Source organism: Gossypium raimondii, chromosome 7, assembly GCF_025698545.1.
Source record: "Gossypium raimondii isolate GPD5lz chromosome 7, ASM2569854v1, whole genome shotgun sequence".
Taxonomy (NCBI): Eukaryota; Viridiplantae; Streptophyta; class Magnoliopsida; order Malvales; family Malvaceae; genus Gossypium; species Gossypium raimondii.
In genome coordinates, this window is record NC_068571.1 from 568665 (window position 1) to 594572 (window position 25908).

The 25908-nt window shown below is 32.7% G+C and overlaps 6 protein-coding genes across 6 annotated transcripts; 4 read left to right on the plus strand and 2 right to left on the minus strand.

The window, feature by feature from the left end:
* Positions 1 to 723: 723 nt before the first annotated feature.
* On the plus strand, positions 724 to 1655 carry LOC105769751 (hypothetical protein). The gene has a single exon (XM_012590598.2). It carries the CDS (start codon positions 1190 to 1192, stop codon positions 1400 to 1402), a length of 213 nt encoding a protein of 70 aa, XP_012446052.1. The 5' UTR covers positions 724 to 1189; the 3' UTR covers positions 1403 to 1655.
* A 1594-nt stretch (positions 1656 to 3249) lies between these two features.
* Positions 3250 to 3798, plus strand: LOC105769766 (uncharacterized). Its single transcript, XM_012590624.2, has one exon. The coding sequence runs from the start codon at positions 3413 to 3415 to the stop codon at positions 3617 to 3619; it is 207 nt and encodes a 68-aa protein (XP_012446078.1). The 5' UTR covers positions 3250 to 3412; the 3' UTR covers positions 3620 to 3798.
* A 1165-nt stretch (positions 3799 to 4963) lies between these two features.
* Positions 4964 to 5648, minus strand: LOC105769744 (hypothetical protein). The gene has a single exon (XM_012590586.2). The coding sequence runs from the start codon at positions 5428 to 5430 to the stop codon at positions 5218 to 5220; it is 213 nt and encodes a 70-aa protein (XP_012446040.1). The 5' UTR covers positions 5431 to 5648; the 3' UTR covers positions 4964 to 5217.
* A 1438-nt stretch (positions 5649 to 7086) lies between these two features.
* LOC105771852 (uncharacterized) lies at positions 7087 to 7540 on the minus strand. Its single transcript, XM_012593241.2, has one exon. The coding sequence runs from the start codon at positions 7438 to 7440 to the stop codon at positions 7228 to 7230; it is 213 nt and encodes a 70-aa protein (XP_012448695.1). The 5' UTR covers positions 7441 to 7540; the 3' UTR covers positions 7087 to 7227.
* A 12546-nt stretch (positions 7541 to 20086) lies between these two features.
* On the plus strand, positions 20087 to 21962 carry LOC105769726 (3'-N-debenzoyl-2'-deoxytaxol N-benzoyltransferase). Its single transcript, XM_012590554.2, has 2 exons — positions 20087 to 21181; positions 21274 to 21962. Exons 1-2 carry the CDS (start codon positions 20382 to 20384, stop codon positions 21806 to 21808), a joined length of 1335 nt encoding a protein of 444 aa, XP_012446008.1. The 5' UTR covers positions 20087 to 20381; the 3' UTR covers positions 21809 to 21962.
* Positions 21963 to 22098: 136 nt separating this feature from the next.
* On the plus strand, positions 22099 to 25059 carry LOC105769736 (nudix hydrolase 15, mitochondrial). Its single transcript, XM_012590574.2, has 2 exons — positions 22099 to 23992; positions 24074 to 25059. The coding sequence occupies exons 1-2, from the start codon at positions 23867 to 23869 to the stop codon at positions 24281 to 24283; spliced, it is 336 nt and encodes a 111-aa protein (XP_012446028.1). The 5' UTR covers positions 22099 to 23866; the 3' UTR covers positions 24284 to 25059.
* The last annotated feature ends 849 nt before the right edge of the window (positions 25060 to 25908 follow it).

Consider the following 25908-nt stretch of genomic DNA (forward strand, 5'->3'; position numbering starts at 1 on the left):
ATGAGTTCAAGTTGAGTTTGTTTGGCCATGTTCTAGGAGCTTTAATGAAATGCTTGGATCTTTTTGTAGCTCTTGCTAAAGTTGCTGATCAGATTCGATCATATAGTTAGTTCTTACGATCTAATTTTAATGGCGTTTCTGTTAGTTTGTAATTGATTCCATCCTATTTTGACTACAAATAATAATAATTTAGAAATAAAGAGATTTAAACCCAACCCAATACCTAATAGTTATTAAAATTACTTTATCATTACACCACAAATTTTTTATTTAATTTATACTCTTATATACCAATCTTTAAAATAAAAATCACTTTATGATTACACCACAAGTTATCATTAAAATTATTTTCTGCAGGACTAGATAGACGTTAGAAGCTAAGAAAGAGATCATGAATTTTTCGGAGGAGATTGACAAGCAAGTATAAAACTACTTTACCATTACACCATAAGTTATATATATATATATATATATATATATATATATTATGGAGTTACACTTAAATACCAATGAATGCTGTATTGCTGATTCATTCCTACTCAGTGTATCATCTATGGAACACCCTCAATCAGTTAATATCAGTTGCATGCACTTCTGCAAACACAGTAAATGCAACATGAACAAAAACATATCCATGACAGTAATTTCTGACTTCATGAATAGCCTTAAAAGCTCTCCTTTTATCAAATTGTCTCCCTGTATATTCTTTTAGCTTTTGAAATTTCTTAACACATATGAATCCTGGTTCATAGGACCTACACAAATTACATTAAGCCACAAGCAAACAAGGTTTCCAGGCAAAAGGGTCAACTTAACACATGCAGACCTAGTTGCTTTACAATTCACTTCTTTTTATTTATATATATCTTTAATAAAAGCAATAAAGCAAAGCTAAAAGAAGCCTTGAAAATAAAAACAATTTATCAGAAGCCAATGGAAGAAACTGGGCTTCTCCATAAAGCAAATCCACTAACATTTCCATACCTTACCTCCCCTTTAAACTCATCCCTTCTTTCACACCAAGTTTAGCATCATCCCCTTCTCCTTCGCCACCAAGAAAAACATTAGTTCCATTGCCACCCCATCCTACATAATAGAATGTACACTTGTTCATTTTCCCATTTGTATTGGAAGACAAGTTCCCAAACATTCAAAACTTTCCCTTAAAAACAAGAAAGAAAGAGAAGAAATGAGTGCAGATTGGGGACCAGTCATTGTTTCAGTAGTTTTATTCATATTGTTGTCACCAGGGTTGTTGTTCCAGCTACCAGCAAGGACTCGAGTGATAGAGTTTGGTAATATGTGCACAAGTGGGATAGCCATCCTAGTTCATGCTGTCATATATTTCTGCATAATCACTATCTTGATGGTGGCTATTGGTATTCACATACATATTAACTGATCCAAACTCTCAAGAAAAGGGTACCTCTTTGTTTCTTTTTTTTTTTTTTCATTGGCTCTCATTTGTTTTTTACTTACAAGAAGCTTATGTTCTAGTTTCTTCCATGTTATAAACCTACTTCCCCTTTTGTTTTTTCACTATTTTGTTCATTGTTGTTTGCAAGAGAAATCTTGACAGTGTAATAATGAAAGCTATATCATGACAAGGTGGTCCAATTTGTACGAAATTTATTCAGGCTAAAGATCTTTGATAATATCGACTTTGTCTAGTATTGCCAGACCCCTCTTTTAACAGCTAATCTCAGTCTTATATCACTGTGATAACATAGATATAGATGGATAATGGTCATATGAACAAGCTATTCATCTCGGCTCTCTAAATCCCCAAAGAACTTTCAGTATATATGTCTATTTCCATGAGTTATTTATGAACTATCATATTATCGAGCAAACAAAACAAAGCACTAATTTTCAGCATAAAACCCAAATGAAGAAAATAGCCTTCACAAAACTAATTCATTTAGATGCTCAAGGTTAAGAGATTGGAGAAAGCAAACCAAATTCCATTACTAAAGCCCTTCTTTTGAAAGGGGGAAAAAGGGGTTTTTTTTTTCTTTTTTTTTCTAATTGTAAAAAAGTAAACTTTGGGAAACAAAGGTCTGTGCCACAAATTTCGTTGGTCCAAAATTGAAACAAGCTAATACAAAGATTGATAAACCAAGTAAAACCCAAGACAGATCTCCAATAGAGAGACCAATAACAAAGACTCTCACCGGCAGGGAAGTGGTTAGCCAGTGTAGATATGGAGGTGAACAGCCATGATCAAAACAGCATAGATGGCAAAGAAAAGAAGAGTGTGGATAGCAATGGCCTTGCCATTAGTCTTCATGCTCCCAAACTCCAGCTGCTTGCCGTTCCCTGGAAATGAAAACAGAAGTCCTGGTGATAGCAACACAAATAGCACCACCCCAACAAGTACAGGAGCCCAATCTGCCATTTCAAAGAGTGTTCCTTCACTTAAAAACTAAACTCAACCAGGGCTGGAGCGCTTCAGAAAGCAGTTGTAAGAGTTGAGGTGAAACGGTGGAGGAAGATGAGTTAGGGTCCCCAAAAGAACTTTCAAGACTGAAAGTGATAGTCGGCAAATGGAGCCATTTGTAAGCACAAGAAAGACTTGGGTATGGGGGCGTGGCTTTGTCTGGGGTCGGTGCTGACTGCTTAGTCCATGTGAAGCTAAATTCTAGCCATTAGATTAAGTTTGTCAACCTTTTTTTATCAATGAAAATGGGATTAGGATTAGCATTAAAGTTTTTTTTTTTTGACACTGATTAGCATTAAAGTTAAGGGCTTTCTTGTATTTAATTATATGCCCTTTGATATTTACTAACATTTTCCAAATTACAAAGTCATGTAGTCCAATAAAAATTGGTAAATGCGGAGCCATCATAAATAAGCATGAATTTGCAATAATGTTAAGAGAATGGCTAATTTTCAGAAGATTTCTTGTGAAAACCCATTGTTTTATCTCAAAATTTTAATAATAGAATGAATGGAAAGGAATAAGATAAAAAAGAAGCAATGGAAAAGTAGATTTTGAAGGCATTATGCATCTTAGCTTCTCTCAGCCCATTTCTTTGATCGATTGGCTAATCCCAGCTCCACTTTTCTTTTTCTTATAAAAGCTTGTGCTTAAATGCGTAAAAACAGTGACGGAGAGTATCAAGAAGAAAGAGAGAATCGATACAATGTACCCACATTAATTGCAGAGGGCCTCTTGATAGACATCAACAAAAGCAAGAGAATTAAAACATCAAAAAAGTATTAAAAATGGAATAATTGAGGGTTCTTATGTTCCTTTTCTAGCTTTATGTGATTCTCATTCCTTCTCTAAATGTGTTAAAGTCACCAATCCATAAACAAAGCATCCAAAGCCCTTTTTTTTATGCTTTGTTTGATTCTTCAAAAGTGCTTCATATACACAAAGTATTGAGTGAAACCGATATAGAAGAAAATGAATGATTGGGGTGCTCCACTCATAGCAGCAGCACTGTTTGCATTTCTTCAACCAGGTTTACTGCTGCAAATCCCAGGGAAGCATCATCCTATTGATTTTATGAACATGAAGACGAGTGCGGCTGCCATTTTTGTGCATGCAATTCTATTTGCTTTGTTCATGATATTGTTCCTTGTTGTTCTTCATGTTCATCTCTATATCTAAATCAACAACAAACGGGGTTTTTCTCAGGAAAGTTTGTGCTACTCACTCTCTTCACTTGTGAGTTATATTTGTAAGTCCTAATCAGTATTTTTCTTTTTTGGTTGGCAGATTTTCTGTTGACAATATTCTTTGATTTTGAACTTGTTATGAAATAAACAGTAGCCTTCAATACTTAATAATCTCTATCTGTAAATTGCATGTTCATGCTTTTATCGGTTGAGTAGTTGAATCGAAAAATTAAAAATTTGATAAAAAAAAAGGGAAACCGGATATGGAAAAGCCACTATAATTACATCCTTCTCATTGGTAAGTTTGACAGGGAAATGTCCTGTTTTGAGCACAATAATGCAAAGAAAACCAACACTAACCTACCCTTTCCAATCTTCTCTTTATGTCAAATCAAACTGATTAATACATAAATTGAAATAAAAAGATGGGTAAATTGCACAATTAGTCATTAAAATTATAAGTAACTTTTCTTTTTGGTCACTTTTCGAAATTGTTGTTTCTCAATTTTAATTGGTATAATAATAATTTAAGTTCTCAATTTTTATTTTTTTGTCAATTTGATCTTAATTATATATAAGATGATAAAATTAAAATTCTTTGTAAAAATTTAGAAAATTCTAAAATTAAATTAAAAGTAGATAATCATTTTAAAAATAGATTAGAGTAAGAGAAAATGAGGGAAATTGTTTTAAACCTTCCAAATTTTCTTTTTATAGAAATATTTAATACACATTCTTTAAACAACACAGAAAAAATAAAACCATTAAGTAAAATTATTGGTTCTCTATTTCTTTCATAATATAATTTGTGAATTTGAGTTTAGAAAAATAATTTAAATGAATTTAAATTTTGAATTGAGTTTGAAAAAGAAAATTTTGTGGCATATTTTGTATTTTTTTTGCTAAAAAATAGCATTAGAGTCAATTTCAGACCTCTCTAATATCAGTTCTACATGTTCTTTAGGGCATGAAACTTGATTTGAAGATATTACTAATTTGGTTTTGAAAAACATTGAGGAAGCATGTAATGATCTAACTTTTTATTATTATTTTGTTTTGTTTTTAATTTGTTGTTGGATTTTATTGAATGATAACTTTCTTCCTTTTCGAGATTTTATTTTTCTAGAATTTCTATATAGAATCAAGGTCGTATTGACAAAAAATATAAAAATTGAGGATTAAAATTATTATCATAAAAAAAGATAAAAGGATAATGCGTTTCAGCACACTCAAATCATATTCTCCTGCATCGACAACAATACCCATGCCAATCCAACAACTATTTATTATTATTAAGTAGTAACAAAATTAAATAAAACTAAAAGGAAATAAGGAATGAAGCAAAGCAAAAAGAAACCTTGAAGTTTATATCAGGTAACCATGCAACGAGATGATACACACAACCCAAGAAAAAAATAAACATGTATTTGTCAAACTTGCAAGATTAATTGAAGCCCAAAATCATATTACAAACAAAAACAACCATTTGGTTAAAAAAAAACAGATTTAAATTGACAGATTACATACCAACAATCCAGAAAGTTAGAAACTCATCTTATACGAGGTGTGAAGACAGATGAGGATAGTGAGCTATGAGCCAACATACATGTGGATACCAATAGCTAAGAGGAGGATACAAATGAGTGCAAAGTAAATAATGGAATGCACCAGTATGGATACTCCACTGGTTTGAAAATTCCCAAACTCAATCGCCTTTGACTTCCCTGGTACCTGAATAAGAAGCCCCGGTGTTAGCAGTATGAACAGCACCACCGCCACGAAAACTGGTCCCCAATCCGACATCTTTCGTCTTTCTCTCGGGGAAAAAGAACCCTTTGGTGTTGACCAGTTGGTGGTATGATCTGATCTATGGCTAATATATGGAGTTTGTGGTGGAAATGGGAAAAAGAAAAAGAAAAAGATGATTATAATGGTATGGTGTTTTGCTTTAGGAAGAAGAGACAAATGGTTTGATGAGTAGGAAAGTTAAGATTAGCGAATCAAGCTATTCGGAGTCACTTTTCCCCCTTTCATTTTTTTTAATAATGGCATCCACTTTGCTGGAAAGGAAACTTCGCTGTAGCACTCAATTGCGCTACCACAATTTGTGCATTCGACTGGTTAATGTGGTTTCAATTTTAACTTTCTCCTTACCTTCTCTTTAATTTGCAATTCAATTCGATGCATTACATCATTTACTCATTATAGACATTATGGGAGCAATAAAGGGACAAATAGTTGATTTCCAAATATATATATATATATATATATATATTTTTACTATTTTTACTATTACTTTGTCCACTTGAAGGGTTGTAAACATTTAATTATTTGAAGACACATAACACGACATGTGAAGGCAAGTGTCATGCCTCTCTTTGCATAAGAAGAACATGATGCTTTGTTTACAACTTATCCAATCACATCGTCACCTATCTAGAGGCTAAATGCTTTTTAGATGGTTGTTTATGGATAAACTCACTTAATATATGTGTCAAGATTTGAATATAAGAGTGCTTATAAATACTTGATCATCACTAATCTTAAAAAGAAATTTTTTCTTCTTCTTTTCAAGGTATCAAAGAGGATCTCTCATCAACCTTTCGTGTGCATCATCATTCTTAGCCTCCAACTTTATTCAGACCTCAACAAACCTCTTTTCGGATATGAATTCATCTTATTCACAACTTACATCTTTATCTCATATTTACAAATCAAACATGAATTTTATTGGTTTTGAGAAATATATATTTACCATTTAAAGCAAAACAAATGGCTGTCTCATGAATTAATTGAGTTGATTGGTGATTAGAATAAAAAATTATCTACAGCAAAGAGAATCTCCATAATCTTTAGTTTCGTTGCATAATCTAGAATGCCTTTTGATTACTTATAAGATCAGTATTCTGGGGGAGAGCTTTTATGGTACATACATCCCCATTATCACGCCAAGGTGAGGTTTAAGAATATACTAGCCTTCTACACGTTCCATTTTTTTAGAATAATAGTTAAAATTAAAAAGCACTGAATATTAATTTTAAGATGTTTTAAATTTCTAGGTTGGCTTGAACGAGTATGGGATATATGTATGTGTCTTGATAATAATTTCATAATTATATTTAAATATGGGTAAAGTATCATGGAGACCTCTATATTAGGTGTCAGATTGTATTTTGTCTCTTTTATTAAAAAAAAGCAAACTAGTCTTTTCTATTAAAAATTTCATGCATTTCTACTGTTAAAAACTAGTGTGACTTATGGAATAACCAAACAATTACATATGACGTGCCACGTGTACCTCATGCCGAGGTACAAGGACTAGTTTATAACAATAGGAATGGATGAAATTTTTAACAAAAGAATCAATTCGCTCTTTAATCTAATGTGCATGGATTAATTTGCTCTTTTTTAAATAGAGGATAAAATACAAATACCTCTATGGTACTTTGCCTCCACATATACGCGGAACATAAATCTTAAATATTAATATTTTTAAAGGAAATAAAGCAATAAAGATACAACTTCATGAAGGAAACAACACCAATTCCCAAAACATAAGAAATTGCGAATAATGAGTATCTTGAACAGATAAAAAGAAAATTAAGAGTCAATGTAAACCTCCACCCTAATAGCTAACAAGAAAATGCAAATGAAAGCAAAGTAGAGAATTGAATGCACCAGAATGGATGGTCCACTAGTTTGAAAGTTGCTAAACTCAACAAAACGGGATTTTCCTGGAATCTGAAATAGCAGCCCTGGTGATAGCAAGATGAATAGCACCACTGCCACAAAAACAGGCCCCCAATCCGTCATCTTCTCAATTACACAAATCACTTGCTAACCTTTTCTTTTCTTTTCTGAAATGAAACAAAATGAGAAAGATTTAAGGAATGAAGCTATTAGGATGTTGTGATCATTTTAGAACACTGTACTTTTTTAGGGAAACTTCCCAGCATCATTCAGTGGGGTAGGAAATTTTTTGTGTGTGTACCACATTTGTCTGAATTGTAATATTGAAGTTAGTTAGAGTCTATTTGGACAACATTGTATAATTTCACTCTCTTGTAATTAGAACTCCTATATTTTGATAGTACAAATTGTAATTACATAATTTATATTTTTAAAATATTAATTACTATAAAAAAATATTAGTATTATAAAATTAAATCAAATTATCATATGTATTATGTTAGTCTAAAAAGTAGTTGATAAGGTAACATGATTACTAATCAAAATAGTAAGAAAATAAACATCATATGCAATTTTATATAATTGTTCTATTGCATATTTGTTGGGTTATTCCTCTTTAATATTTAACATATGCTCCTTATCATTATATGTTAGCCTTGACCGAGTTCATCATCTGCATCATTAAGATTATCAAAATCTTCTTTTTCCATGTACTACGAAGTATGAATAATCTCAATTCATTTATGATTCAAGTTATGGAATCTGCAATATGATTGTACGATCCAACCTTGTTTTTTATGCTATACTAAGGTGATGTTGTTAATATGAAAAATATTTTTTTAGAACAACAAATGTCTTCTTAACCACATTTCAAAACATTAAATGTCTCAAATTAAAAAGTTTACGAGTTGTTTATGGTGCATAATTAGCATAATTAGCATCGACCTTATAATATTTGGGTTTTAAACAGTCTATAACTTTATTTATAAAAACTCATATAAACTTAATTTGGACAAAACTTATGCTAGGTTATATCCTTTTATAATACATAAATAAAGTAAAAATAATATAAATTTTATAAAAAATGTTTTATAAATGGTCTAAAACTTTCATAACACTTCTTATAAATAAATATAGTTTTTGTAGTAACTTTAGAGAATTATTTTTATAAAAAAGTTATGATGAAAAAATTATAATATTTTTAAGAATAAATATATTATTTTATAATATATAGCATGAACACATAAATAAATTATGTTTATATATTTGTCCATAATTTTTATAAATAAATATTTTATAATATTTTTATAACATGTAAATTATATTTTATAATAAATATTTCGCCATAAATTTAAATTTTTCTAAGATTTGAATAATATATTTTTTAGAATTTATAATATAAGATTTTTTTTACCATAACCATCCAAACACTCATACGTGTTCATGCTTATAATATAATTTTTATAACTTATATAAAAATAAATTTTTTAAAAGTGGATTTGAGTGTAATTACCTGTGTGATTACTCAAATTCTCACCCTCCCCCTTATGAATTGGAAAGTGTAATTGGAGTGCTCCAATTACACCTAATTTAGTGAGACACATCAATTACAATGGTCTTGTCTAATTACAAGCAGTTACACTCAAATTCAATTACTAGGGTTGTGTTTGGAAAGCTACCTAGTAGTTGGATTTGGGTGTACTTGTAATTACACAAGAATGACATGTTTGAGTAATCATTGTAATTAGTGAGCCCCACTAAATTGTGTGTAATTGGAGCACTCAAATTACACTTTTTTTTTTAATTTTCAGGAAGAGGTTGAGAATTGGAGCAATTACGTAGCTAGTTATACCCAAATCCAATTTTAAAAAATAATTTTTTTGTACAAGTTATAAAAATCATATTATAAGCATGAATACATACTGTATTTGAGATGATTATGGTAAAATGTTCTTATATTATAAAAAAATAAGTGTATTTTGTAAAGTTATGATATAAAATTATATTATTTAAGTTCTAAAAGAATTCTAAAATTATGGTCAAAAATTTATTATAAAAATAATTTACATATCATAGAAGTGTTATAATATATTTATTTATAAAAATTATGACCAAGTATGGGCATAACTTATTTATGTGACCATGTTATATATTATAAAATAATATATTTATTCATTAAAAGTATTATATTTTTTATCATAACTTATTTATAAAAATAATTTTATAAAGTTATGACAAAAATTTATATTGTTTATAAGAAGTGTTATGAAAATTTTAAATAATTTATCAATTTTTTTATAAAGGTTATATATTATAAATTTATATTATTTTTTGGTTAATTATATTTATGAAAAAAGGAAATAACCTAACATAACATAAGCATCATAAGAAAAAGGATATATATGTTATAAATTTTATATTATTAACTGGTGGTGTGACGCTGGGACTAGTGGGTGAAGGTGCGTGTCTTACGTGTGTGTAGGCTTTGGCCGATTGTGTAAGTACTAAATGCATGTTAGTTGCTGTTAATTCCTTATGAATATCAAATAGACCTGATCTATGAATCTAAATGCAACGACAATGATCAAATCTGAAAAAGTTGTATCTGTGGGTAAGATGCCGGAAAACCGTAAGTGTAGATTTACTTGGTGTTGGACATGTGTCTGATATTGATTCAGTGTTAAATCTGTATATTTTACTGGTGCATACCTACTGTTACTGCTTGATCAAAGAACTGTTACCGTTTGCATACTATTACTATTTTCTTTCATCATCAAAATTGTCATATTGTTGCATGGGGTTTGGGTTTTGAAGAAGGAAGTGAAAACATTTAATGTCGACCAAATTACTATTTTTATTGGTGGTTTATCCGCAACTTACTTATATATTGGCGGTTCATCCGTATATTTATCGGTGATTCATTCGTAAAATATTGTTTGGTGTATAAAGTGGGACGAGTTCTCGAGAACTCTTACTATGGAGTTTAGCGAATAGTTGGGGTAGGAAAATTGCACTGTCATTTATGTATATTGTATATTTACTAAAAATTACTATGAAACTGTTATTCTGGTATGATTTGTTTTCTATGAGCTCGTTGCTGTAATTTCTGTTAATTTGTTTATTTGTTTTCATGTTAAGATCACATTGAACTTTATAGCTTACTCTTTAGTTTTTCTCAACTTTTCAGATAACTCGTGAGATTAGGGCTTGAACTTGGCACTCGGAGTATCGTCGTCGAATTTTCTTCAAAAACATATTTCCAAACTGTTTATTAATCTCTTTTTGAGTTTTGTTGTGTTAAACGGACTGTGGCATGGACTTGATTATTTTTATAGGTATTTAATTTGGGACATTGTAACACCCCACTTAATTTATTTCTGTTTCTGTAAATATTTGACACAATTGTGTCTCTGCTTTAGTAGTTAAGTGTTCTAGGTGTGTGTGTGTGAGGTCTTGGGTTTAAGTTTACCTTTTGCCAAAATGCTGTTATTTTAGACCCAAGCTTTATCCTTGTGATATGGGCTTATATCAATTTTTTAGTAGCTATTTGGGATCCTAAATAGGGTGTTTAAACTTCGATTAAAACTAAATTAATCTATCGAATTTATCTAATTCGGTTAATCGATCGGTGATCAAACTTAATTCAATTAGAAGTCGATTAATGGTTTTTTAGAATTTTGATTATCAATTAATTCGGTTTAAAATTGAGTAATTAACTGAACATAATAATTAATATTATATATTACATGTATTAGCTCACTACCTACCCAGGCCCCAACCTCCGGCCCAACCCCCAACACTCCTACCCAATATACATTTATAAACCCAACCCAATCCTAAAAACTAAAAATAATACACCAAAAATCCTTAACCCTAATCTGATCTCCCAAAATTGAAAATCCTTAATCTAAAATCTCCTAAAATTCTTGCCGTCGACAGCCCAACACGCTCACCAATCACCACCATCTGACATCCACTCAGTCACCATCATTGTTCGACGTTCATCGGCCATCGTTTTTCACGCCCTAACCCAACGTAGTGGCGCACCTTCAAGTTTGACTTCACTCACTACTGTCTGGCACTCACCTTCGAGTGGCTCCCTAGCTTGACAGCCCAAAACACTCAACATCGTTTGACATCCACCAGGTTACCACTCATCATCATCGTTGCTTTTCAGAACCCCTTTTTTTTATAAAAAAAAATTTAAATAAAATCGATTATCTCGTTGAAACCTGATGAAATTGCAGATTGCCGTACAACGTCTTTGAAATCTTCGTTCAATCTCTGAATCTTGACATGTTTTTCTTTTGTAATTTTAAGTTGTTTTTTTCAAGTTTCATTGAGAATTTAGGGATTTTTAAGTATTTAAATACTTTGGTTAATTTGGTTAACCAACTGAGTTAATCGGAATATTTCGATTCGGTTAATTTTTTTTAAAAAAAAATTATGTTCGATTAATGATGAAAGGATTATACAATTAATACTAATTCAATTAGATTAATAACAGTTTGAACACCCTAATCTTAAAACCTACTTTTAATTCTAACGTTTCATTTTCTCATTCTTCTAGATATTTTCTTTTTACTTTTATTTCTTGTTCTTCAAAACAAAATACCATTCGAAAACTCCAACAATGCTATTCTCCATTTTTATACATTGATTTGGTCTCTTTCACCGATTCAAATCATGCCACTTGAGTATATATCTTTTATCCACTTATTGATTGAGATTATTAGGTCACGAATTCAAGAAATAAATTCAAAATATGAAGAAAACAACTCATTATCTACTTAGGTAAAGTCAGTTTATAAAGGGGAATTGGATAGTTGAGCTTGGATTAGTATTGGTGATTTGATTAATTCCATCGTTAGTTTAATTTTAAAAATTTTGCAAAATATAAGAGTGAGCATAACCCATAGGTCATAATTGATGACTTCATACAGTGACTGTGGTGTCTGAGCTGAAATTCAGGGGCTTTAAAGAAGGGTCAATTCAACAAAAATATAGGCTTACAATTAGAAAATGAATACATCGCTAACGTCGTGGGTTAGCTCAAAGGCTGAGCTGAATTTTCGATCCATTAAACCAAAACTTGAAAACAACCCACGAACCTTATGATCCAAATTCATTTGATTGTTAAAATTAAATATTATACTCATGGTCGCTCTAAAATAGGATTTGTTCGATTTTAGTCACTTAATTTTTTTTCTTAATTTAATCACTCTAATTAAGATAATTGTACAAAGTAATCCTCCCATTAAAAATTCCGTTAATCACTAACAAAAAGCACAATCATCAATCAACGTAATATAGGTTTTACCTCCTCCTTTTCACAAACTTGGGTTTTGGTTGCGAATTGTGAAAAACACATAAAAAAATATCATCGGATCTTCACTGGAAATCACCGGAACAGGGAAATTGGTGGTGAAGGAATCGTCGGAGTCAACCGTTTGGCAAAGCAACAACAGTGAAAAAGCAAAAAGGTTCGTTCTTTTAGAGACTGTGAATCTCGTTTTGTATTCCTCAAATGGGTTAAAAGTATGGCAAAGCTTCGATTATTTGACGGATACGTGGTTGTCGGGTATGAACTTAATCGCCTAACAACCTTTAACTTCAAGGAAGAGTTCGTTTGATCCATCACCAGGGCTTTTCTCTTTAAGGCTAAATCACTGAGAAAGCTTTCGTCGATGTCCAACAAATGACAATCCCTTACATTTACAACTTCCATTTCTTTGACCTATACTTGCCGACTATGTCATTTGGGTACACAGAAAGATCGTTAGACGATAATGTAGAACCATCTTTAATGAGGTTTTAGGTCAATGTCAATGGGCAGCTAAAGCAATACACATGGTTGGCAAAGACAAAGAGCTAGACCATGTTTTGATCGGTGCCGAAGGATAAGTGCAGGGTCTACTGTTTGAGTAACTATTATGCATATATTCCTTAAATTTCTTGGAAAAGCCTATTTGGGCACCATGAAGAGTACTTAGAGGCTTACTTGATGAATAACTAAGCCATACTTGAATCAATTTCTCTTAATCGCATACTCAATCAAAGTTGATATCATTTTCACTCTTTGAAGATCAAAACCCTTTTGACAAAACATCAATCGCAGCCAAAGAAACAACGGATTTAACATAAACGCTAACATGATTACCATTGATGTCACCAAGTAAAGGGATAAAATTGGTATCAAACTCCACAACGAAGCTAAAAGAACCCTCGTCAGCCATTTTCACAATCTTCCAAAAGCCTTGCTTACTTGGCCAATGAGGCTCGAAATCAGAATTTGTTTGGATCAAACCTCAAGGAACACCCGAGTGTCTAGATTTGGGTTACCACCGGTTGTTCTGACTAGTAGAGAAAAACGACATTTATAAAAGAGTCTTTTGCAGAACTTATTGTTAGAATAAGTTCATATTCTTTAGGGATATTGGTATTTGAATTATTCTATGTTACTATTATCTCTTATCTTTGATTTGATTTGAGTGTGTGGTTTTTATTCTCTATTAAGATCTTATTGTATGACTATATAAGCCAAGGTCATCATCAGTAAAACTCAAGTCATTAAAAGTCTAGCTTGTTGTTTACTTGTGTTCTTGTGTCTTATATTAGATCAAAGTTCCCAACAATTTAGTATTAGAACCCCCTCAAGGCTTGAGAAATTTTAGCAACAACATAGAAGATGACTCAAAAGATGAATTCTGACAACTTTATACAACCAACTATTCCTCACTGGTCACTATGATCATTGGAGCATATTAATGGAAAATTTTCTACATTCTAAGGAATAAAGGGAGGTGAATCCTGACTATGTTGAACTAGAAAGAAAAGCACCTTAGTTAAATACATAAAGAAAGAAGAATGATGAGACAAACCATTCTTAACAAGAATACTACCAAAGAAATATAGGATACCATAAATAAAAAATATGAAGGAAATGTAAAGGTCAAGAGATCTTATCTTCAATCTCTCCACAGAGAATTTGAAACGTTTGAGATGAGGAATGATGACTGAGTGATAGAGTACTTCTCAAAGGTTATGACAGTGAACAACAAGATGCAAACTTATGAAGAAAATATGCAGGATGTTAAAGTGGTAGAAAAAAATTCTAAGCTCTTTAACTGAAAAGTTTTAACTATGTTGTTTGTTCTATTGAGGAATCAAAAGGCACTGATGCTCTCACTATAGATGAATTACAAATCTCATTAATAGTACATGAACATAAATTTCAAAGGCATCATGGAGAGGAGCAGTTTTTGAAATTGACATATGATGAGGAAAAGGTCGTGGTCGTAGTGCTTATAAAAGAGGAAGATGGAGAGGGTGAGGGAGAGGTCAAGCAAGTTTTAACAAAGCAACAGTGGAAAGCTACAAATTTCATAAAATTGGACATTTCTAAAATGAGTGCCATGAGAATATAGAAACAAACTATGTAGAATTTGGTGAGGAAGATGAGATGCTTCTAACGGCTTATGTGGAACCAAACGGGTTTAGAAAGAAAGATACTATTGGATCTAGTACCTAAGTGTAGTATATTCATTTGTAACTTGTAATTTTTTCGAACAGATTGGTTAATAAAACAAATTCATTAACTAAAATTAATATACTTTGTATTATTGTTCTCATATAGTTTTTGCACCCAAAGTAAAATAGAAGCAAATGTTGCTCATTGGTTGTCTAATGTTTAAACTGATACTAAGCGGTATTATGTAGTTGGTCGTAATACGGAAAGACAACTTGTATTAGTAGACGAACCTAAACATGTCCCTAGTCTAATCGAAAATTAGAAAACCGATTGAAAGACTAATATATCATCTATCAAGTCTAGTTGGGAGATGCCTCATCTTGGGCATTGGAGCGAACGACTCTCAGAAGATAGAGACATAGATATGATTGACTGGATTGACAGTACATCAGACTGGACCTAAGAAGAATAGATCCTGAATTCATTTATAGATTTATTCACTTGTGACGTTCATAGTGTGGCGTACCTAAATCCTGAGTGGATGACAACCTATGTATGTGTGACTCGTACACTTTGATGTAAGTAAAAGCCTGAATTCGAATAAATAAGGAACCGAAAGTTGGTGTGTTGGGTGTATGACTTCTGCAGTAGGTAGCATTATTCACAGTAGTGGAATTCATAGCTTGAGACATGGGTAAATGATATCCTCTCATTGGCATTACATGGTTGATGAAAAGTAAATGTGGCCACGAGTTGTTCGTCTTTTGTGATGAATGACTTGATTACTATTTGATAGTAATTGACTTTTCATGAAGGAAGATGTAATGTTTACCATGAGATAAAATAAGATCATATTGGGAGAATGGATATTATCCCAAAAATATTACGGATATCCTATGAGGGCAACACACTTATGACAAGGTCATTGGACGAGCACTGATCGAGTTTCTTTCGTAATGGTATGCCGTTAGGAAGAGCTCAGTCCCGATACTATAGTGGAATGACTTCGTGACTAAATGAGCTTATAATTAATAGGCGAAAAGCTGGAACTTATAAATCATTTGAGCCTCAATTGCATATGTCCAACCGGTCCCTCCACTAGCTTATTGAAACCAGAAATGAATTGCATGTTGAATCAAATGAACAGAAATGAATAGAAATGGTGAAAATGGAGAAATGGGAAATCATTTGAAAATGATTATAGTTTTCTCCAAAATGAAAATGAAAATGAAAATGAAGAAATGAAATCATTTGGAAATTAATGTGGTTTTCTCCAAAATGAAAATGAAAATGAAAAATGAAGATGACCTGAAAAATGAATTTATGTTTTTCGAATTAAATGAAGTTCGAAGATAGAAATAAATCATTTGGTCATAGTGAACCGTTGAATACAAAAATATTAAATATATTTTATCATAGATTCTTTTACGTTAAAGTCTTCATGATTTTAATGGAATTAAAATTGAGTTGAAAAAAGTATTCAATTGGAAATATTGAAGTTTATTTTGGGAAATAGAAATACAAACATTGGGTTGGATCAAATTATAAAGTCTTGGGTTAAAAGCCCGGGAAGTACTTGTAATTGGACCCGATATGGAAGAGGTCCAAAAGCCCTTTTATGTAAAAAGGGGTGGACGACTAAAAATAGTTAGGGTTGTTGCCGCCTATATTTCTAGTTAGACTATGAGTTTATTTTTCTAGTTGAAATAAACTTCTACAATTGCATAAGGGTTCTACCTTCTCTCCTTATAAATAGATAGCAACATTAAGGGTATTAACACAACTTTTAGATATTGTTATTCTGCCCAAAAATAGAGAGACTTTTATTCTCTAAGAATTAAATATATTATCCGGAATAATGATTCTATCAATTTCTATTTGAGAAAAGATTTTCAAACACAAGTTTCTCTAAAGTTTTCAATATTGCTATTCTGGTAAAAATTAGTGGAAATTTATTTTAAGAATAAATTCTACTTTCTAGGAAATGTAATTCTATTGGTTTCTATTTAAGAGAGATTCTCTTTCCTATTGAAAGTGAAGAAAATATTTCAGATTTTGCGTTTGATTCGATTTGGTTCTGTGGTTGATAAGGATGATAGGTTGGGTGCTAGAGAGATCGTGGGGGAACTCAAACGAATCAAGAATCGTACACGTGGGTTTAAATTGTCTCATTCGAATGGAAGAAAAGTTGGCGTGACAAAGAGTTGCTAATTGTGCACATGTGGGGTTTGGGATCACATTCACATGTGGATTGCTAACTTGCTTAGTAATTAACAAAATATTTAATGAGAGAGACTAAATTACACAATTATCTTAATTAAAATAATTAAATTTAAAAAAAGATAATTAAAATATTTTTAAAATCACCATAAATATAATTTATCTATTAAACAATGAGCATGTTTAAGTCAAGGACTTTGATTGAAATTGAACACCTTGTCTAAGCTAATTGTTTAACATAGATATACACTGAATTATACTGAAAATGATGTTATATATAAACACACACTATGTTCATAAACAAATACAAGAAATTCAATCATTTGTGGAGTTATCAAATCAATTATGTATTATTTATAAGCTTATAATTATACCAACACTTTTAGGTAACATTCAAAGAACGGTTACAAGAAGAAAAGCCATTTTCTTTACCCAACTTGCTTATAAATGACAATGATATGCATTTAGCAATGAAACCCTAAAACCTCAATAGTATTCAAAATAGGAAATGTGTTGCTAATTCCCCAATCGGCTTTCTTTTGTCTTACTTCAAAGTTCTAATGAAGGTTCAGTTTTGTATTATGCTAACCAATGGAAATAAGCTATATTAAGGCTTTCTTTCCATGGGACTGTGTATGAGGTTAATAACAGCAGTGTCAGTGAGATTAATAATTGTAGCAATAAGATTGAATATTGTAGTAATATGATTAAAATCAATGATGAAATATGTGTTTAAATTCAAAGGCATCTGTAGCCGTGATGTGAAAGTATAAAATAATTTAATAATATATGTAAAATAAATAATTATATTTTATGTTAAATAATAAAATATATTAAATTTGTATTTATCTTAAAGAATAATTTTACTAATAAATAATTAGATTTTCATTAATTATATTTGTATTTATTTATTTTATTTATAGATACTTATCTATAATTAATTCATATAATTTTAATATTATAAACATTATATATTATTAAATTATTATAAAACTCAAAATTTTATATTTTATATAATAAAAAATAAATTAATATAAATTTTTATATATTTATTTTAAATATTAAAATATATTAAAATCATTTTATATTAAATAATAATGAAAAATTATTTATGATAATGAATTTATATAAATATTAGATTTTATATAAAAATACCATTTATATTATTCTTATATAATAATAAGTTTTATAAAAATTCTAAATAATATATAACGAAAGTTAAAAATTTAATTTTTTCTAAAATAATAATTTTGGGAGCTAAATAAGTTAAATAATGATTCATGTGTATCATACTAAAGTATCTTCTTCTTTTTTGCTTTGAAGAAAAACCTTTTAAATATATATGGTTTCAAATTTATTTGCTCTAATATGAAATTAGTTATACTGTAACTAAATTTTAATTTGGCAGGTTTAATTTTTTAATTTAACTCGGAACAATTTCACTGAATTCGACTTGACTCGATTCGAAAAAATTTCAAATTGGGTTAGGATTTGATAAAATAGGACTCGTCAACTCGATTAACTCAAATTTTTTTTACTCGATCCGATTGAACTCTCACCCTTAATTTCAACAACAAGCTAATGTGCAAGATTCAAAGGATGAAGAAGGATATCGACATGGTTAACATAGGGTGAGGAAACTTGCCCAATGGTATGCTCGAGATGATGTGTTTCGCCTAAAGGTAGATTTTCCTAAGGTTGATGGTAATTTGAATATAGAGGGTTTTATGGGCTAACTTATAGAAGTAGATGGATTCTTTTTACTATATGAAGATTCTTAGGAGAGAAGGGTGAGATTAGTAGCATACGGATTAAAGGAGTAGCCTTAGCTTGGTGAGAATATTTATAAGATACTAGATTTTTATCCATGAATTATGAGCAATATCTATTCCTGTAATATTAATGGCAAGATTAGTAGCATATGGAGCGAACATGGTGCAAAATGAAGCAATTGCTCAAGGCTCCATTTTTATACATGAATTATGAGCAATATTTATTCTTGCAATATCAATGGTGTACCAAAGGAAATAGATTGGTGCACAACTACACTATGGAGTTCATGAAGCTTGCAAAAACACATCTGAAGGAGTCCAATAGCCAATAGGTATACAAATACCTTAATAGGCTAAGGCCTGTAACGCAAGACAATATTGTTGTGCAAATGTTGGCAAACATTGTTGGAGCACGAAATATGGTGTTAAAGGCAATAATGATGGTGCAAGAGTAGAAGGCAAATTTGACTAAGAAAAATCACCTCCAATATGCACAAATGGTGACATACAAGAATATATCCATCTATAATGCACAAAAACAAGTAGAGAAACATGTCGGTGATAAAAAAGACAACAAAAAGCTAATGCAGGGTACCTAAAAGCACACAAACAAATTTATATGCCAAGCCAACCATAGGAAAAATGCTTCTGTTGCAATTAAATTGGACATCCTTATAGTGATTGCCTAAAAAAAAGAGTATCAATATGAAAGAATAAGGTAAAGAAACAAAAACAAAGAACAAACTTAAAGAAATAGTTCTATATTTTCCAATCTGTTTTCTGAACTTCCAAAGAAGCCAATATATACAACCTCAATGACCAACTACTCACTAACAAACACGCAACTAAATTGACAACAGCCTAACCATCTAACAGTATCTTAAGGTATACTAATATGCATCCATCTCCTCAACAGGCAAAATCCGAAGAAAATGTCGAAAACGAGTAAAAATCGATACAGACAGAGGTTTAGTAAGAATATCAACAACTTGATCACAAGCTGGAACCTCACCAACCACAATAGAACCACTAGCAACCTTCTCACGAACAAAAAACAAATCTAATTCAACATGCTTGAACTTTGAATGTAGAACAGGATTAGCAGCAACCGCAACAGCACCATAACTATCACACCAAATATTTGGCTTAACTTGTAATTCTTGAAGTAACGACAATAACCATGTAACCTCACTTGTAACCGTAGCAAGACTCCTATATTCAGCCTCAGCAGTAGACCTAGCCACCACTTGTTGTTTCTTTGTGACTCCTATAACGACAATAACGGCAGTTCACCACTAGTCAATATCCAAAGAAGGGACACTGAACCGGGATGATTTTTAGGCATTATTAGTTAAAAGGCAAAGGTTTGTTTAGCCTTGAGGCAAAGCCTTCAATTTCACTAGACAACACCAACCATTTTTGATCAACCCTCACCCTTTTAAACACCAACCCTGGAATTCCCCCTAACAAACCCAAAAAATAAGGTTTGTTTAGCCTTGAGGCAAAGCCTTCAATTTCACTAGTCAACACCAACCATTTTTGACGAACCCTCACCCTCTTAAACACCAACCCTGGAATTCCCCCTAACAAACCCAAAAAATATGAAGGTCCAAGTCTTAGAAACTACTCTCATCCGCCCCTCCACCGCACCTTTCAGCCACGATCACACCCTCCCCCTCTCTCACCTAGATAATGACCACTCCCTCAACGTCACCTTCCGTTACCTGCGAGCTTACGTCAACAGCGACACCACAGGTCGTGACCCTTTCCAGGTCATCTCCTCCGCCATCTCCGCCGCTCTCCACCACTATTATCCTCTGGCTGGATCTCTCCGCCGTTCCAGCAACGGTAGGTATGAGCTTTTCTGTGAGTTGGATCAAAGCCTACCGCTCGTCAGTGCCAGCGTGGACTGCACATTGGAGTCTGTAAATCACCTTGATGACCCTGATATGAATTCGGCTGAACAACTGGTTCCCGACCCAAGCCCGGAAGACACGTTGGTCAACCCCTGTACTTTACAGCTAACGGTGTTCAAATGTGGTGGGTTTACTCTTGGGGCGGCTATACACAATGCTTTATGCGATGGGCTTGGTGCGACCCAGTTTTTCTGTATGGCAGCTGATATCGCACGTGGGGTGGACAAAGTAAAATATCAGCCGGTTTGGGATCGATCCACTCTGTTGGGTCCAAGAAACCCACCGAAAGTTGAAGCCCCAGTTCCTGAGTTCCTATGCTTGGAGAAAGGTTTTAATCCTTACAAACAGGATATCGGACATGTTGAAAGGGAGTGCTTTTATGTGGAAGATGAATGCTTGGACCAGCTCAAGGCTTTGCTTTTTGAACAAAGTGGTCTGGGTTTAACCACTTTTGAAATCTTAGGTGCATATATTTGGCGAGCCAAGTAAGTTAAAAAAAGTTTGGTGTAATTAAATTCACATAATGTGTAAGCAATGGAAGTGTTTTTGACCTGGTCTTCATTGTTGATATAAACAGGGTGAAAGCCTCAAAGATTCCAGGCGAGGAGACGGTGAAGTTTTCATATTTGATGAACATCCGCAAAGTGGTAAAGCCAGCATTGCCTGCAGGCTACTGGGGCAACGGCTGCGTTGCAATGTACGCCAAGGTCAGTGCCAAGGACCTAATCGAGCAACCTTTGTGGAAAACGGCAGAGTTGATCAAGAAGAGCAAAAGCAATGCCAGTGACGAGTACGTGCGTTCTTTCATTGACTTACAAGAACTGCACTATGAAGACGGCATCACGGCTGGGAAAGGGGTGAGTGGGTTCACTGATTGGCGACATTTGGGCCATTCGGCTGTAGATTTTGGTTGGGGAGGTCCCATGACAGTGTTGCCACTTTCAACCAATTTCCTTGGGAGTATGGAGCCATGCTTTTTCCTGCCTTATGCTTCATCAAATACAGGGAAGAATAAAGGATTTAAAGTGTTGGTGAGCTTGCGTGAGAGTGCCATAGCTGATTTTAGAGAAGAGATGGAGAAATTTAGTAGGAAAGAATTTAGTAAACTTTGAGCTGTTTCCAGATATCTGAATCCTGTTAGCAGAGCTGTCTTGTGGCTAATTTGGCTAATAATAATAATAATAATTTGTTCTTGTTCTAATTGTGTGAAGGAAGAGTAAAACAAAGGGAAGATTGACATGAATGAACAGTCTCGTTTATAATTTATGATGGACTATTTACTTTTCGAGTTGCCATTGATGCACAAGTTACGTTGACTAAAATTTTTCTATGATGCGTAGTTTGATTATTTGTCCACAAGTCCAGGAAACTTGAACTTGGGACTCTGTTCCAGGAAAGCAGGTGGTCGCTGGTAGACAACTGAAGCAGCTCTTATCAAAATACCAGCAGTTAAACCCCATATTAAATACCTCTTATTCTCGATTTCATAGTCGAAGAAGTGAAGAAGATACTTTTCTCCCATCCATTCTCTCTCTTCTGCGCTTCGATTTCAAAAATTTTCTTTTAGGTAGCATTTTGGAACTTGGATTTCAAAAATACTGTAAATTAAGTGATAACATATAGAAATGTTGCACTAATGATTCTCATATCCATGGATTTGTTGGATGTGCATTTAATAGTGAATTGGAATTTCCTGAGGAATTTAGGAATTCAATATATTTATGCTTTTTATATTTTCTGAATATATATTAGATTGAACCCAACTAATTTATTCATAATGTATGCATTTCATTTTACCATTTATTTAGCAAATGAAATCCAAATAGGAATTTTCAAAATCATGTTCCCAACATAACATCAGGCTTTTTTAGTATCTTCATTAACCATTCATATACATGGTAAATTGCATTAGTCTGTTTTGAATCAGTTCAGTTCTCATTTGGATGATTGTGACATTTTCTGTTCTATATATCTATAGTAATATTGTTGGAAGTTTAGAATTAATTTCTTGTTGGAGGGTATTGTGGGCGTCTATGTTTTAAACTTGATATCAAAAACTTAGCACAAAAGCAAAGAAGAGTCTATGTAATGTGAGATAACTGTTAGGTGTACAGCAAATTTATCACTTGGCATCATGAATGGATAATCTGTTTGTCTATGCCTACTCTAAAATTCTCTGACCTTCTCTATCTGTAAAAATGTGAAACTCATGGCTGTGTTTTGCAAGGGGTGACACAAGATGGGGATAACTGGTACTAATGCTATAAACTTTACAGAAAGAAAACAAAAAGAAAACCCTTAGAAGAGAGTGAAAGCTGGTACACTGGAATAACGAAAGGTGTGATTTAGTTTATATGAGCTACCTACCTGATCCAAGCATGATTTCTATCATGGTTATTTAATAGCTCTTCTCATTATCAAGTAATTGAAATTGCTCTTCCAACCTAAGTTGTATAATCCTATAAGGTGCTATCGAAATGTGAGATTGACTGTTGCTGGTTCTTTCTGTGAATGATATGAAATAATCTGAATGCTTCTACATGAACCAGTTGACTGAGAAATGACTTTTGTGGTCCTTGGATTGGACTAATAATCTTTAAGCATATATACTTTGTTTTACCTTAAAATAGACAATTGTACATGTATGTTTGTTGATGTGGACTGTTATGTCTATGTATAATGCTAGTTACTTGCTATGTAGATGAATAATATGGTGAGTACTGCGTGCTATTGATCCAAAGATCCTCCTTTTTTTACACATGAGTGTTTCAATATAAAATGTTGAACATGTTTCAGCTTGTTTAATTGTCCCCATTGTTATTTAAAATGTCATTAAAAACTATATGGACATGGTTTATATATATATATATGTTAAGATGGATTAATGAACAAGTTCTATATGGAGAATACTAGAATTGGGTACTTTTTGTTTGAAAATCAATATTGATATAATCTTGAAGTTTGATCTGACAACTATCAACAGGACATGGACCTTGTGATGGAAATGTTAGAATGATGAGTTGTGTTTAGATATTTTGGTTATAAAATATAATGTAATGTACCTTTCTCAATCTTTTGGCTTACAGTGCATAGCAAGGTACACAGTATAGCTGAAATTCGTGCCGAATACTGTATTGGCTTTCAGCTTGTTTAAAACTTATTGGTTTTCCATGCAGCATCTCCTAAGAGTAGTTCCTGTTATCGGTGTACTTAATGACAGAAAGGCATTCAAGCCTACTCCGAATCCTGCTGAAGTGGATGCAGTATTCGATGCTCCACTGGAAATGTTCATTAAGGTTTGTCTCTTCCAACTCCTACTCACATACTTGTTTTACTCTCTTTTTTAATCCGTTGTATGAATGAATTGCTGGGTTCAGGAAGAAAATCGAAGCGCAGAAGAGAGAGAATGGATGGGAGAAAAGTATCTTCTTCACTTCTTCGACTATGAAATCGAGAATAAGAGGTATTTAATATGGGGTTTAACTGCTGGTATTTTGATAAGAGCAGCTTCAGTTGTCTACCAGCGACCACCTGCTTTTCTGGAACAGAGTCCCAAGTTCAAGTTTCCTGGACTTGTGGACAAATAATCAAACTACGCACCATAGAAAAATTTTAGTCAACGTAACTTGTGCATCAATGGCAACTCGAAAAGTAAATAGTCCATCATAAATTATAAACGAGACTGTTCATTCATGTCAATCTTCCCTTTGTTTTACTCTTCCTTCATACAATTAGAACAAGAACAAATTATTATTATTATTATTATTAGCCAAATTAGCAACAAGACAGCTCTGCTAGCAGGATTCAGATATCTGGAAACAGCTCAAAGTTTACTAAGTTCTTTCCTACTAAATTTCTCCATCTCTTCTCTAAAATCAGCTATGGCACTCTCACGCAAGCTCACCAACACTTTAAATCCTTTATTCTTCCCTGTATTCGATGAAGCATAAGGCAGGAAAAAGCATGGCTCCATACTCCCAAGGAAATTGGTTGTAAGTGGCAACACTGTCATGGGACCTCCCCAACCAAAATCTACAGCCGAATGGCCCAAATGTCGCCAATCAGTGAACATAACCCATAGGTCATAATTGATGATTTCATACAATGACTGTGGTGTCTGAGCTGAAATTCAGGGGCTTTAAAGAAGGGTCAATTCAACAAAAATATAGGCTTACAATTAGAAAATGAATACATCGCTAACGTCGTGGGTTAGCTCAAAGGCTGAGCTGATTTTTCGATCCATTAAACCAAAACTTGAAAACAACCCACGAAGCTTATGATCCAAATTCATTTGATTGTTAAAATTAAATATTATACTCATGGTCACTCTAAAATAGGATTTGTTCGATTTTAGTCACTTAAATTTTTTTCTTAATTTAATCACTCTAATTAAGATAATTGTGCAAAATAATCCTCCCATTAAAAATTCCGTTAATCACTAACAAAAAGCACAGTCATCAATCAACGTAATATAGGTTTTACCTCTTTCTTTTCACAAACTTGGGTTTTGGTTGCGAATTGTGAAAAACACATAAAAAAATATCATCGGATCTTCACTGGAAATCACCGGAACAGGGCAATTGGTGGTGAAGGAATCGTCGGAGTCAACCGTTTGGCAAAGCAACAACAGTGAAAAAGCAAAAAGGTTCGTTCTTTTAGAGACTGTGAATCTCGTTTTGTATTCCTCAAATGGGTTAAAAGTATGGCAAAGCTTCGATTATTTGACAGATACGTGGTTGTCGGGTATGAACTTAATCGCCTAACAACCTTTAACTTCAAGGAAGAGTTCGTTTGATCCATCACCATGGCTTTTCTCTTTAAGGATAAATCACTGAGAAAGCTTTCGTCGATGTCCCACAAATGACAATCCCTTACATTTACAACTTCCATTTCTTTGACCTATACTTGCCGACTATGTCATTTGGGTACACAGAAGATCGTTAGACAATAATGTCGAACCATTTTTAATGAGGTTTTAGGTCAATGTCAATGGGCAGCTAAAGCAATACACATGGTTGGCAAAGACAGAGAGCTAGACCATGTTTTGATCGGTGCCGAAGGATAAGTGCAGGGTCTACTGTTTGAGCAACTATTATGCATATATTCCTTAAATTTCTTGAAAAAGCCTATTTGGGCACCATGAAGAGGACTTAGAGGCTTACTTGATAAATAACTAAGCCATACTTGAATCAATTTCTCTTAATCCCATAGT